This window comes from Enoplosus armatus, chromosome 18 (assembly GCF_043641665.1).
Source record: "Enoplosus armatus isolate fEnoArm2 chromosome 18, fEnoArm2.hap1, whole genome shotgun sequence".
Taxonomy (NCBI): Eukaryota; Metazoa; Chordata; class Actinopteri; order Centrarchiformes; family Enoplosidae; genus Enoplosus; species Enoplosus armatus.
In genome coordinates, this window is record NC_092197.1 from 13,395,980 (window position 1) to 13,410,890 (window position 14,911).

The window sequence follows — 14,911 nt, forward strand, 5'->3', positions numbered from 1 at the left end:
AAATAGGGGTGAGAGTGACGCACAGAACAAGGAAGAGATTAATTGTTGCCAAAAAGTAGATCCAGCCCTCTTACTGGGTAGTCTCGTTTTCCACCTTCAAGACTTAAGGCTCAAAATTTTACCAGTGAGGTTATTCCAATTGTTTCTAGTACAGTCTCTCGTTTCAGGAATTTTATACAATCGAGTTTCAATATCTTGAAACAAAGCAGATTTCTGCATCACTATCAAAGCCTAATTCTTGAAACAAATTGATTGACTGCCCATTTGCAGACGTTTCGTTTGTTGTTGTTATACCTACTCTCCATCACTGTCTGTACACCCGCATCAGAACTGAAATCCAATAGTGGTGTATCAGGACCTTAATGAGGCATCCCACCCAATTAGCAGCAGTGGCAACAGACGCTCTCACTGACTCTTCTGGCTGGGATGATTGTTTCCTGGGATACATTCCCCTTGGCCTTAATTGTCCTTAGTAATGGGCCCCTGTGTCACTATTTTGAATGAGGCTCTCCCTTTACCTTAGTACACAATCATTCTAATAATGTGGTGTCATTATATTCATCATATAATGTCGGATTAGTCAGACACACTAGACATTGTATTACTGACATTTCATTAAAATCACTGCAGTGACATGTAGTCAGATACATTTAACAAACTCTAACATATAAATATACCGTCACATGACTTTTACACATAAACATAACACTTTTCAAGAGAGGGATAGTAACACAAAGAGGGAATTTTATGCTAAAAAGACTTGGATGATAGCCACTTGATTTGACTAACTCAGATGGCTGAGGCCTCATATTTATGTCAGCTAAACTTAATTATGCAATTGCATCAAGGACTGTGTATTTTGTCCCCAATCTCTTATATTCAAATTGCATTAGGAAGGGATCCCTTCACAGTCAGAATGCAAAGTAGGGACAATGACAGCAACCAAAACCTGTTTGAATGCACATATGGGCATGTTAGTACTGTTTTAAGATTTGTGAAAATGTGAACTTATTCTTTAAAATTAACTTTACTAAAGGGCCCACTAATAAAAAGAGGTATATTATATTTTCTCTGTACTGGTGATAAATCTTACATACTGCGCAACATCAAAGCAATTATGAGCTCAACTCCTTCAAAGCACAACCTGTTTTCCTGCCAAGGTGCCTTTAGAATCTGATCTCATGATACCATTAAAGACAAATGGACTTTGTATATATACCAATAACACCCAAGGCCATTTTTTCTATCTCGAGTAGTTGTAGTTGGGTAATACAATTGTTGCTAATGCAGATAATATTGGAAAACTTCTCCAGCATGGTTTATGTGAATAACCGAATGGCGCTTTAGCCCTCATCTTTCAGCTTGCTGTTAAGTGTAAATGCACCATTTTAACAGTTCACTTACTGAGGGAAAATTTCACCTTTTTATTTGAACAAAAATGCGCCAGAATGTGTGTTTGTTTTTCAGGTCTCATAGCTCATCTGTTATATTCATAGTGTGTTTAAGTTCACAGGAGCCCCATCAAGCCATCATCCCCTCTCAGAATATGTGATTTGAACAGTCAAATAGCTGCGTTGACAGATATAGATGGGTAGATAGATTGATGCTTCTTATATATGTACATATAATGCATATGTATACTTACATATATTCAAGGGTTGTTGAGTCTACTTTGTATGAGAGTGAGAAAGAGAGGAGTGGGCGAGAAAGTTCTGTAAGGAGCAATTTGTCTTCCGACGAATCAAATCAATTAGCTTGTCAGAGTGCAGAGGAGTGTGGCCCATTATGACACAGCACAGGCTGCTCCAACAAGCCGCTGCTCGGCTTTTCTATCAAGAAACCTGTCTTGTATTTGTGATTGGTACTGTGGGTAATGGGATGCAGATATCGCTGCTCTCAGTCAGTGCCATTATTTATAGTTTCGTAGTTAATGAAGAAAGTGAGAAAGGGCTAAAATCAGTCAAAGCAGACCGCAGCAGGGTGTCGGGCTGCTTTTGCTTTGTATAAGTATCAATAAAATCTGTAAAATCTTCTAGAAATGGCACTTTTGGAGTGGATAAATAAAAACTGTTATCTAAAAAGGAGCATTTTGTAAATAGTCCAAATCATCAGTCTGCCTCCTGTTTGGAGAGCTCTACTCATATTGTGTATAGAAAGTCACCAATTATGCTTGGTTTAATGTGATACTGTGCGTAAATCATCAAACACATTTTTTTTTACAGATAAAGTATATGCTTTCAATCTGTTCTGGCATCTAATAGAAAGCTGAAGTCTCGCTCCACTTCTGGGACCACCTTGTCCTTTTTTCAAAAACATAAAACACCAATTGTTTTGTTAGCATTCAGCTGCACTCATGTGGCTTTGACAGTGCGTTTGTGGCTAAGATGAATGGAAGCCTCAAAAAAGGATTGTATTGTAGCCAATTAAAAATAAATAATGAACTTATGTGAAGTCAAATTTCTGAGAATATTACAACAGGGAGACGAGTTGACACGTTCACCAAAGGCATTATTCAAATGAAGTCTCAACAAGACAATTAAATTTGGGCACAGCACAGCAGTTTTCATCCCCTCTGCTGTCAGATTATCTCAATTGAGTCAATTGAACATGTAAAGTTCTATTCTTGGCTGGACATATCACTATAATCTGACAGTTTTTCCTTTGCAGTGAATTGATTTAATTTTCGTGAACAAAATGTAACAATGACAATGTTTACTGTTGATTATTATTATTTTTTTTTAGAATTGAGCTGACAATTTAATGCCGGTTGGCAGTAAAGTCACTTTTGACCAAATCTGTGAAATGAAACAAAGCAGAAATCCCTAGCACAACAGTATCATTTAGATGAGGAGGGGTCAAACGCAGGCTTTGTGAAAGTATCCAAAATGTAGAGCTGCACTTGGGTCATTTCCATTTTTCATTTGCAGCAAACATTTTACATTTTTAATTCCTGTGAAATCTGACCATTTGCCTTTTGTAGTCTTGGTTTGCAAAGCTCATGAGCTCTAACCAGCACAGGATTTGCAGCCCCGCCACTGGTGCTTGTTCCCATTCAGAATGGAGGTTTATTACCTTCTGAACTGTCCTGTGTCTAAATGTTAGAGCAATGCATGTCAATCAAGGTAACTAAGGATTCTAAAGGCTAAGCTCAAGGTGTGTATGGGAACACGGTCAAATTCCAACTCAACTTCTTCTTCTCAGAATGGGTTAGAGTGAGTTTCCTCCTGCTTCTTCTCCTGTGAACTTTGATTTTTAGAGTTTTTTTAGTTATATTCTCAGGGGCCTCTGTAAAGTGCTTTGACTGTTGAAAGCACTGTTCAATTACAGCTGAATAGTAGGAAGCAGCCTTTGAAGCATTCTTCAAACATGGTAAAACGTACCTCATGAGGTAAGGTTTTTTTCCTCTTGTGGTATTGGCTTCATCACCACTTTTTCCTTTCATCCCATCAGCAGTTTATATTTGGGATAGCGGCTAAGAGCACTTGGTCCACAGGTATTACTACAGAGGGTTTCTGGTTATCTGGCCAGTGCACACAAGCCAGCTATAAGGGCTTTGTGAAGATGCTTTGTTGGTGTGAGGCGTGACAGACCACACAGCGGGATATTAGAGAGCCATTTAAAGGTGTTTAAAGCTATTTAAGCTATTTATTTACTGCCAGATAAGTAAATGGCACAGAAAAGAGAGGAGAGTAAGAAGTAAAAGCAAACAAATAATATCCTGATCAGATATGTGCAGGACCATTCAGTGAAATAATGGGATTATTTACATGATGACATGACTTTCTACCTCTCTAAACCCCTGCACGTTGACAACTATTAGAAATAGGTGTTGCATATGTAAATGTTAGCCCCATTCTGCTACTGCATCACCAACACTCTTCATTTCAGGTTTTTACTGAAAAATAAATACATTTACAGAAATATGGTCACATAGATTTTATGTTCAGTTATGTTTCCTGCTGCAGAAATAACATTGTTCATCACAGTCTACAATCAAGAAGTGTCCTGCTGCAATGATTACAGCTAGAAAATTCTTGGAAAAATGGGGGAAAAAAAACACAAGTTAGCTTCTGATTATACACCAAAGTCAAACAATTAGTATATTGTTAAATTACTGTCTTTGTACTGTTCATTGTTTAATTAAATACTTGAATAATTAATTTTAATTAATATATATTTAAATAATTTTTCAAACAAAAATCGTGGCCTGTGTGCCTGGCCAATTTCTTGTTTAAATGTGGTGGATAGTTTGTTAACTCTTTTCACCTCAAATTGCATTCAAAGATCAATGCCATTCCAGTGAGTGGTGAGTTTTTTCAGTCAGGTGTGAGAGGAGTTCATGTTGATGTGTGAGTGAAAGAGACTCATGTTGCTCAGATACACAGAGAGGCAAAACGTGACCTAACCCTTGAGACACTACTGCAGTACACAAGTTAATAATTTCCATTGTCTGCTTTTTTTCCTTACTTTCCATTACTGTGACAGTAGTTCTTCTCATTTTATAGGATTGGCTCAACTTTAAAGAGCCTGTGTTAATGCTTGTGTTAATGGTCCTCTGACCTTTTCTATTCTGCTCAGCACCTCTGCATGCTCCACTATAGAAATGTAAAGTAGGATATCCATTAGGCCACAGCCAGAAGTTTCTGTTCTCCACAGTTGCTGTTGGTACCTCCACAGCAACATTTACTGTAGCACATGATGTCTTCAGAGGTGTAAACCTTGACTGTGGATATATGCTGGTGAATAATTACAATAATTAAATGCAACAGTTAGAGTTTAATTGGAAACCAAATCAACTATTTCAATAATTGATTAAACGTTTCATTTTTCAAGGAAAAATGTCAAACGTGCTGGTTCCAGCTTCTTAAATGTAAGGATTTGCTGCTTTTCTTTGTCATTTATGATAGTAAATGAAGAGTCTTTGGGTGTTTAATTGTTGGTAGGGCAAAAGAAGCAATTTGAAGACGTCACTTTATAGACTAAACGATGAATCGTGAAAATAATCAGCAGATTAGTAATGACATTAATTGTGAGTTGCAGCCCTACAGAGAAGTGAGTCATCCTAACATTTCAGATCTATCCACCGGTGATATTATACAGTGAAGAAGCACTCATACCATGGATGCGTTCTCTTTTTGTATTTAACAAACTAAATGACAACAAGCAGATATTGTAGATAACCAGCTCCTCTGGATGGTTCTTAAAAAACTTAACTTCCTAACACCAACTTTTTGCACACATTGCTGCTACACTTCCAACCCAGAATGGAAGTGCATATGTAAAAATGAAGAAGAGCAGGTTTCCAGGGAATTGCATTTTCAGCACCATCTGTGTCTTGTCACACATAACGTGGAAACACTGTAGGAAAAACAATCAAGTTTAGATGGTATGTAGAAATTGTGTGGCCTCTGAGACATGTTACATGTTTAACAGTGTACACTGGAACCAGGAAGTTGATTCAGATAAGTTTACAAGGTATATTTGCTCTCTTCCTCTCTCTCTCTTGCTCTCTTTTGCTTCATCCAGAGTGAGACAGTAGATGACGGTGATAAGCTTGAATCAGACACGTCATTCAAGGAGTCCAAGCTGACAAAAGGTAGGACATTAACACAAGAAAAACTCCACAAGTACACACAACATAGTACTTCCTCTTCTTTAGTATATTCGTTCAGTAAATGAGATGCAAAATCTCTGGGTTAATATTTTTGAGACTATACATGCACATATATACTCTGGTGTGTATGTGTGTGTATGTCATATGTTGGTGTTTATGCACAGCTGTGTGTGAGTCTTTTGGTATTTATGCTTGCAATTTCATTTGGTGATATCAGGCTGGAAATGTCTATGCAGAGATGAAAGAGTCTGCTTACCACAACGCTGGCGGGAGCCTTAAACATGCACATATATGCAAATTAAGGCATGCACTCACACAGACAGGAGGAGACAGGTCTCGGAGAAGGCCAGGCAAAACTAATAACTAGTTCAAGTAGCGCACAAGTAAACTACCCAGCCTTTCATAGTGAGGATCAAGGTTCTATATTAAGGTTATTTCTTTAGGGAATGAGGCACACTGTCTGCCAGAGCAGACATATTTGATTTGCAAAAAAGAAATCAATGTGACACACCATTGCTGCTTAACATCTAAACAGTTGCTTTGTGGCCGACTCTCTCTGTCCTGCTGTTTGTCTGTCTGTCCATTTCTCTTTCTACATATTCTGCCGCTTGTCCTGTTTGTTTGCCTGTCTCTCTGTGTCTGTGTCTGTCTGTTCACTGTTTTGTAAACTCTCTTGGCTCCCCCTTTCTACTTCTTCTCCTTCCTGTTGCTCCATCTTTCTGGCCACTCTCTGTCCTTCCCTCTCTTAATTCCTCCTACAGCTTCTGCTGTCTTCTTCATCTCCAACCTTTTTCTGCACTTGTCATTGTCAAGAAGAAGTCTTAATTGCTTTAGTCAATGCATTTTTTATTTTTCTCTGAATTTGGCCATGGTGTACTTGTCTGACTGTTATCAACTTGTACACTTCTGAAACCTTTTCGTTTTCTCTAAACCACAATTCTCCTCCTGTCTCTCTGTGCCACTACAGCCTCTTTTGCCCCCATTTGTTTTGCCATCAAGGCAAAGGAAAATGACATGCTGCCGCTGGAGAAGAACAGAGTTCGATTGGACGATGACTCAGACGAGGACAAGGTCTAGTTCAACTTGGTTTATTCAATGCACGTAGATCTAGGGTTGATTTGTTGTGGATAGCAAACTGGTCCTTGAAAATATATATATTTACCTTGAAATTAACAATGAATTATCATACATGTTTGCCTGAAGTTAAAGGAGGAGGAGGGGCTGGAAGCTGTGATGGGTGGGCCTGAGATGGTTGACAAGGAGCCTCCTCCAGTTAGTGCACCAGAAGAGAAGAGACCCTCCCTCAGTTTGGAGGAGTTGGAGGCAAAACAAGGTAATATCATCAAAAAGATTATTGGGGAAATTTAAAAACTCTGTTGTAAAAATGTTTCCTGCACTGCTTAAGGCACTGTACCTCTTTTATGATCAGTTAGTAGGCCGCACTAATATAGAAAAAATTTCATTTTTCATTTAAAGGAAAGGACAGATAAACAAAGTTTGATTTTGGGTTTGTAATAATCACTTTACTTAGTTTATTAATTACATTCAAGTTGAAAACATGTTTCAAATTGAATCTGACCGCATTTAGACTCTTATTTCCCTGTTTCTGTCTGTTAATTTGTGTGTTCAGAAAGCAGTCGGCCTCATTCTGCCTGTGTGATTGACAGGCTGTTAATACAGCACCTGATGATGGTTATGACGGAGCCTATTTTTTCCCCCTCAGCTCAATGGATATTTAATGTGGGTGTGCTTGAATTTAGCATCAGCATATAAGTACAGGTGCTTACAAGACATCTCTGTCACACCCACTGGCATGCTGTTACTTTCTTAGGAGGGTTTGGAGTTGGAGGAAACACGAGGGGAAGGGAGGAGATGAAAAAATCCATTGAGTCTCAATTATAAATTCTCTGAACAGGGTGTACCCTGCAGTAAGAGACGAGCAGTGTAGTACAGCAAACAACAGTCATATATCGCTCCAAAGGCCCAGGCCTGCAAGAGGTTTGCACTCTGATCAGGATTTTTAGTATATATACCATAAAGATAAAATATAATAAGAAATCTAACTCAGCTGATCTAATAAGATCACTGCTTGGTTGATGAGAAAGAAAGCTTGCGCATTAGGGAACGAGAAAAAAACACTTTTTCCTCATGCATGTTGCCAATTTTGTTTTCAAGGTTGGAGTCGCTTCTCTAAAATATTCTTATGTATCACTGGCTATTAATTTTAAAAGTCATAGGCTTTTTTAATGGAAGCTATTGTACTTGAAGTTGATTCATTGCTTGTTGTTATACTTTTACACCAAAATCTGCAATTGCAACCTTTTAGCTTAAAAAAAATGGACAGCTTCACTCTCCTCTGCATGCCTTTTTCACAAAGCCAAAATATAAAATGACACTCTCACATCTCAGAATAGAAACTGACAACCAGCAGATGCTGATGGAATTGCGATTATCAATAATCCATTTGAAGATTTGTACTGTCATCTCAGAAAATAACCATCATTTGTCTGCGTGAGTTGATCAATACCAATGACTAAATTACTTGAGCAGATATCTGCCTCTCAAAGTCTCCTCCATGAAAGCTAAAATACGTCATTCTCAAGCCAAAAAAGCAAATGACAAAGAACAATATTATAGTTGTTATATGATTACTTTTTTGCGAGAAATTTCTGTCTGATCTCTTATGTCTGTCTTGTCATAGATTGCTCTGTGAAGAATGCTAACGCTTTATCGTGTATGTGTGCTACTTCAACGCCCCTGAAAACATATTCTCTCAACCAATCAATGAAAGTAGTGATGTCATGTAATCATGATTTAGCATTATTCAAATCAAAGCGATAACAAGCCACTGTCAATCAAATGTGCTCAAACCACACCCACAAGGTCCTGATGAAGCAGATCGGCTGACTGTTTGAGAGTTAAACACTTTATTAATAACTATGGATGTTTTTCATTGCTTATTTAGTGATAAATATTTAGTTTATATATCAAATGAAATACTTAAAATTTAAGTGATTAAAATACCTGTCATTCTTGTGTTCAGAAGTACAGGCCATAAAGTACTTTGCTTCCTAAATGTCTATCTCCATGTTTGCGCTTGAGGTAATGATATTTCCCACAATGGTAACCATACTGTACTCTGATGCCTTGCAGAGACACATGATTGTCAGTTGTTCAGCCAAATGCCCTAAAGACAGTGTAAGTCTGTAAAGACGCCGATTTCAGCATTTCATGAGATCTCGAAGGACAGAGCAAAAGTGTGGTAATCTCCCTTAGACCAGAAAGACAGTTGCAAGATAGAGCCAGGAAAGATGGACGGACAGACAGTTAAGACAAATGTGCTACTTTTCAGCATCAGGGGGGCTGACAGGTCCCGTTTAGGTTCAGTGGAACAGTCTCAGAGTGTAATGTTCTCTCTCTGAGCTGACAAGCGGCAAGAGAAAGAAGCTGGAAAAGCCTAATAAATAGCTGACTGAATTGGCTTTGCTGTGTGGCAAAGTGGCTGTCAGTCAGCAGGCCTAACTTGATCAGATAGCAGGAGAATAGGGGGCAGACAGCAGAACGCTAATCTGTATTGATGGGCTGGAAAACAGCCACACACTCTAAATGAGGTTTCCAATGATACATGAATCGTTTGGGTCGCTGCAACATTTCCCAGTGGAGGTGTATGTTTGTTGTGGTGGTGGGAGACTTAAAATACCAGTATATCTTAATTTACTGTAGATGGAAAAAGTTCTAAAAACCCACTCAACGCCAAGCTGCAGACACTCAGTTATCTGTAACTATGACTAGACTGACTCAGTAACTAGCTGGTGAACATAGTGGAGGATTTAGCAACTAAAGAGCCAGATATTTCCCTCAGGAGTTGGTTGAGACCAAAAACAGAGCTAAAAGGAGAGTGAATATTGGACTTACATTTGCCAGGTGGCCAGAAACAACTCCAAATGAAGGATTATGTTGCCCTCTATCTGCTGGATGTGTAAATAAGTGTAAAATGCCAACAAGTTTGCCATATCACCTTATAAGGGATGATATGTCAATGTTGTGTTCACAACTCGTTTCCACTGTATCCAAGTGGCAAAAACTGTTACTAATGGTTATTTTCATTATTAGCCTGTCAATTCATTTTTTGATCAGTTGCTTAATCGTTCAGTCTTTAGTCATTACAATACAACAATGCAAATTCCTCCATGACAAGCTGGAATCAGAGAATGTTTGGGATTTTTCTTGATAAATGACTTCAATGATCAATGAGTTTTCTAAATTGTTTTGAAGTCATTTTTTTTCTCGATCACTATAGCTTACCATATAAACATACAGGACAAAAGAAGTAAAGCAAGATCCTTCATGATAAGTTGCGTCACTGTCTGGAGTACAGATGGATTCTGCTCCACTTGGCTATTGTTCATACTGTACTCAAATATGATTTGCCTCGGCAGCCAGCCTATTTTTAATCCTGAAGAGATAACAGTAGCCCCAGCGGTTGCATAACTTAAACTTGTTTTCCACAAGCATTTGCTTTATACGTCACTGTCTTGTCGTGTTTTCTCTCTCTCACTCATCCTGTTGCTCTCTGTGCCCCATCTCATTCTTGTGCTCTCCTTACCTATCCATCCCCCAACTGTCTCTGTCACTTCATCTCCTTTCCTCATCTCTCAAAACTGTGCATATTTTCATATTTTTCCATCCCCTTTTTCACGCCGCTGTCTCTTCTTCTCCACCCACATGTTCCCTCCTACTTTGCTTTTTCTATATAAACCTTGAATTGCATGAAATTATCTATCAGGCCTTATCATTTAGAGCAGGACCTCAATTCATAGCAGTTGGACATCTTTTCTTTATTTCTGTCTTTCACTTTTTGTCCTGTCTGTCACTCTGACATTTTCTTTTACGTTTCACTCATCATCTCTCCATCTTCCCTCTCTTTTAATTCTTTGCCTTCCAAAGCCCATTTACTTGTTGTCAGAAAAAAGCTGACCGAGTGAAAAGCAGACCATAACCGCTCTTTCTCTCCTTTTCTCTTGTTTTTTCAATCACTTTCCCCTCCCTAACAGCAATTTTGTAGAGGTATATCCAGCTGCGGTGAAAACAAAAAGGGGACAATAACTACAATTTGTTTCATCTTCATTCAACTCTGTCTCTCCTGTTTTTACCCTCTCATCTCCCTGCCCTTAGCCAAGCAGAAACTGGAGGATCGTCTAGCAGCGGCCGCCAGGGAGAAGCTGGCCCAGGCATCTAAGGAGTCCAAGGAGAAACAGCTACAGGCGGAGAGGAAGAGGAAGGCAGCGCTCTTCCTACAGACCCTCCGCAGCCCCTTCCCTGGGGAGCCTGAGGCCAAGAGAGCTGAGCTAGACTCTTCTGCGCAGCTTGAGGTATGTGAATGGTTGTTAAAGGTGCGTCAGTATTTGTCATGTGTCTATGCATTTACATGTTTTTAACTAGAAGCTTAACCAAATCACCTTTGCTCAAATCATGACAAGTGGTTGATCCTAAATCACAAGTCCATAGTTCTACTTAAGTGTCATTTCAAGTCACATGTTGGAACATGCACCGTGTATTGTATTGCATCTCAAGAGCTAAAACAGTGTAAATGAAGTAGTGCTGTAATGAGTATGTGTGCATTTAATGACATCTCAATTACTGTAGGTTGTATTAATGTATGCTAATGATGTTGAGACAATACCAAACTGCTTCATCTTGCAGTTTGGGACATCATATCAAGGGTGAAATCATTTTAATATCACATATATCTTGTAATGGGAGACTCATACCTGCTCGGTGTGATACTTTGCCACCTGAAATCAGGGGCTGTGCTGTGAGTCACTTTACTGGGCTAACTGCTACAAGTTGCCGTCAGAATGAAAATAGGAGTTGCCAGTTATGTTGGAGGAAAGACACAGTGTCTACAAGAGCTGCATGTCCAAGTTGTTTCCAAGTGGCAGAATTGCAGTGAAAAATGTCACTGCATTATCTATTTTATAGGTAAGAGAGGATGGTTGTGTGTTAATCCATTCAAATTCAAGTTAAATGTATGTAGACATTTCTTCAATTGATGATGTCATATTTTATATATGCAGAAGCATGTAATCTTACAATTTTAGGAAAGTATATCAGCGTAAACAAATATTTTCAACTGACATGCATACAGACTTATTAGCCCTCCTTGACATATTACATAACCTACCACTCTGTGAGATTTTTGTACAGCTACAGTCAAATTATTCTTTTTTTGTAATATGTAGTAGGATAATTTGAGGTAGAAGAATTACACCCACTAATGCACCGGTGATGATAAATAAGTGCAAATTTTGTCAATATAGAATTGGAAAAAAATGGAGCCTGCTACATCTAATTGCTAAAGCCCACACTCCTGGCTAGACCTGTCCACTCTGATGGTGGTTCATTATTGATTATGTGCAAATGAAGTCACAGGCACCTACAGCTGTTAGAACCTATCTGTGTGTGGCTGTATCTAAAGCAGTTTTCAGTTTATGTAACCATGCAATAATAGATTAAGAGATGAATGCCTGGGTGCTGAGGGAATATCTACATGTACATCAGTCGCATATATGTGAATGTTGGGGAAAACGGCATATATTTAAAGGTCTCCTATATACAGCAGATATCGCACATTGTTATTGAGGGAAATCTGTGCTTAACTCACCACTTAGACTGCTCTCCATGTACAAGCATATATTCTGGGTTGTGACAGCAATTTCAGTTAATCATTTCTAAAAGAAATAGGAGGTGGGATTTGTATGCTGAATATGTTTATCACTACGCAGCTGTTGGCACTTATAATGAAGCCTAGTATCTTTTCTTGGATTCATAATGTACTGTTTTAAACAAAGACTTACACAGAGGCAGAGGGCTGAATCTTTCCCAAGATCTTAAAAGCTTTTTTTGTAGGTTTTGTAGGAGTTTTCATAGAAATCAGTGTGTTCATCAAGTGATCAATTGTTTGCTATTTTTGTTTGGCACTCTTATTAGAACATGTTTAAAAGTGATTAAACAAGTGCCAACCAAAGGTTTTTTGGCATTATAGCAGCCTATATTTCAGTATTATCTGGAAATTGTTTAAGTAATTACCCATTCTAGTAATTATCAAGAAAATACCATATACCAAAATAACATCAGTAAATGTAATAATACCATTTGTTGCATGTTGTTTTGTGCATTTATTGAGATCATTATTGGAAGGACACCTGACAATGTAGGAGAATGGCTGCAAGATCACTTGCAAATTTCAAGTATCATTTCAGAAGAGTCAGAGGTGGAAAATCAACCAACGTGGTTCCTAATAAAGAAAGATAAAAATGGAATCATAGAAAACTTTCTTCTGTCCACCAACTTCCCTGCTCTTTGCTTTGGTGCCCGAGAGGTAATGCACGGTATCTCTGTTTTAAAATTCTCTTTTGTTAAATTTCATAGGAGTGCTGCAATAATGCAAATTTTAAAAGCCTTTAAACATAGACACAAAAGGCAAGAATACTTTATAGTGTAAATAAGGCTTGTTGGTGGTCATTTGATGTGTAGATTGCCTGTCCATTTGATGGATGTTGCATGTCAGCTCCTCATGTGTGCCCAACTGATGCGTGCTGAACTGGCCTAATGCCTGTTGGGCCAGGTGGCAGTGAGCAGCCTCCTGTCACTATTGCGCCAGCTCTGTCGCTCTTCTCCAGATGTTCTATGACTTCTGCAGTGGCCATCAGAGCGTTCGTATTCTGAAGGAACTATCAACATTCAGTTCATCGGCCTACTAATGAATATATGGATGTTGTGGTTGAAAAAATGGGCAGTTAGAGTTAGTGAACTAGTAAGTGCTCAGTTTACAAACTGTATGTCTGGAAAGACTTTGAGAGACCAAAAAATATATATTTCCGATCTAATCAACATTAAAATGGTAAACATCGGACAATCCATGTTGAAAAGAGGGTTTCCATCAGGACAATGTGCAGTATCTGCTGGGGTGAGAAGGACAGTAACATGGACAATGACATTAGAGGGTCTAAGCAACTACTTTATGTAACTATAGAATGGCTGTCATAGAACATACATGTGACTTTTAGTGTGTAATTTGGGATATAACTGTGGAGCTTCAAGAGAATTCTGTTCCCTAATTGCAATGGGGAGCTCAGTGAGAAAAAAATGTATTCTGTTTTTTCCCCTCCTTGATTCTAGGGGTGGTAAGGTATTGAGCATTCTGCCATCAGAGAGCATGAGGGGGCATAGAATTAATGCTGAAGTCAGATAAATAGGACACAGTGCAAGTCTGTGTAATGATTCGTTCATTAGTGGAAGCGCTTTGAAGAACAAATTTCGAGCAAGTGAAGGGAGATCAGATTGGCTTTAAGGTGTAGTGAATATTCTGGCGGCACGTAAGTAGATGTGGTATTTAGGAAGACAAGGGCACAGTATGTTGGGGCTTTTGATTTTAGAGGTTTGGGGACGGATGTGAATGCTGATACCAGGTCTTTGTAGAGTTGGCTGACTTGGATCTGTTGATGTAAGCTCTCCATGTTTCCCATCGTGCTCATCATGTTTATTGGACAGCACTGTAGTAGCTACAGTAAGCTGCCATGAGTAAGCAGAACCTGCTGAATAAGCTTTACATGCCTCTTTGCTTTTGTAAGTGACTCTTTTAGTGTTGTGATTCTGTAACTGTTTCTTGATATACATTGGCCCATCATGATATGATGAAGGTGGTGCAGACACAGTAAGTGGTCAAGTTGCATTGTGGGTAACGAAGGGCCCAGGGTTTGACAAGGAAAAAGAATGCGTGGAATAAAAAACTGTCCTTTTAACCTGTCACGTTTTAAACTGAAGTGCAATGCTAAATCGTTCAGTTGCTGGCTTCATCTGTCTGTTAAAGTGAAAAGATTGGGGTTTTTTTGTCAGTCAGACATAGGTAACTTCAACATAAATGTTTCTTATGGGTTCACTCAGACATGACAAGATAGTTACATAAAGAGCCCCAATGGCTGGGAGGGGAGCCGTGGCACTGTTGAGATCAGCAGTGAATTGGAGAGTAATGACATGAAGGAGTAAGAGTGTTCTCAGTTTTCTCACAGGCCGCCACCAGTGATGGATTTCCAAACTTATTTTTCAGTTGAAGCCTTAATTAATGACCATTGTGAGCATGAGGGAGGCTTGCCTGCTTCTGACAGTGAATCTCCTAATACATTTTCTCATCAATTTCCTTATTAATTAGATAGAGATTTCTGCTGCCTAGCCTAATTTCTAATTTCCAACAGTGTGCGAGCACAGAATGACAAGAAGTAAATGTAGGATTGTTGT

At 38.8% G+C, this 14,911-nt stretch overlaps 1 protein-coding gene across 2 annotated transcripts in view; it reads left to right on the plus strand.

The window, feature by feature from the left end:
- Window positions 1-14,911, plus strand: part of sfswap (splicing factor SWAP) — a 45,386-nt gene that overhangs the window by 14,664 nt on the left and 15,811 nt on the right. For both annotated transcript variants that reach the window (XM_070924554.1, XM_070924555.1), the window contains exons 11-14: window positions 5,527-5,596; window positions 6,582-6,685; window positions 6,818-6,947; window positions 10,790-10,986. In XM_070924554.1, coding sequence (XP_070780655.1) covers window positions 5,527-5,596; window positions 6,582-6,685; window positions 6,818-6,947; window positions 10,790-10,986 — 501 coding nt within the window. The remainder of the gene's footprint in view (window positions 1-5,526; window positions 5,597-6,581; window positions 6,686-6,817; window positions 6,948-10,789; window positions 10,987-14,911) is intronic.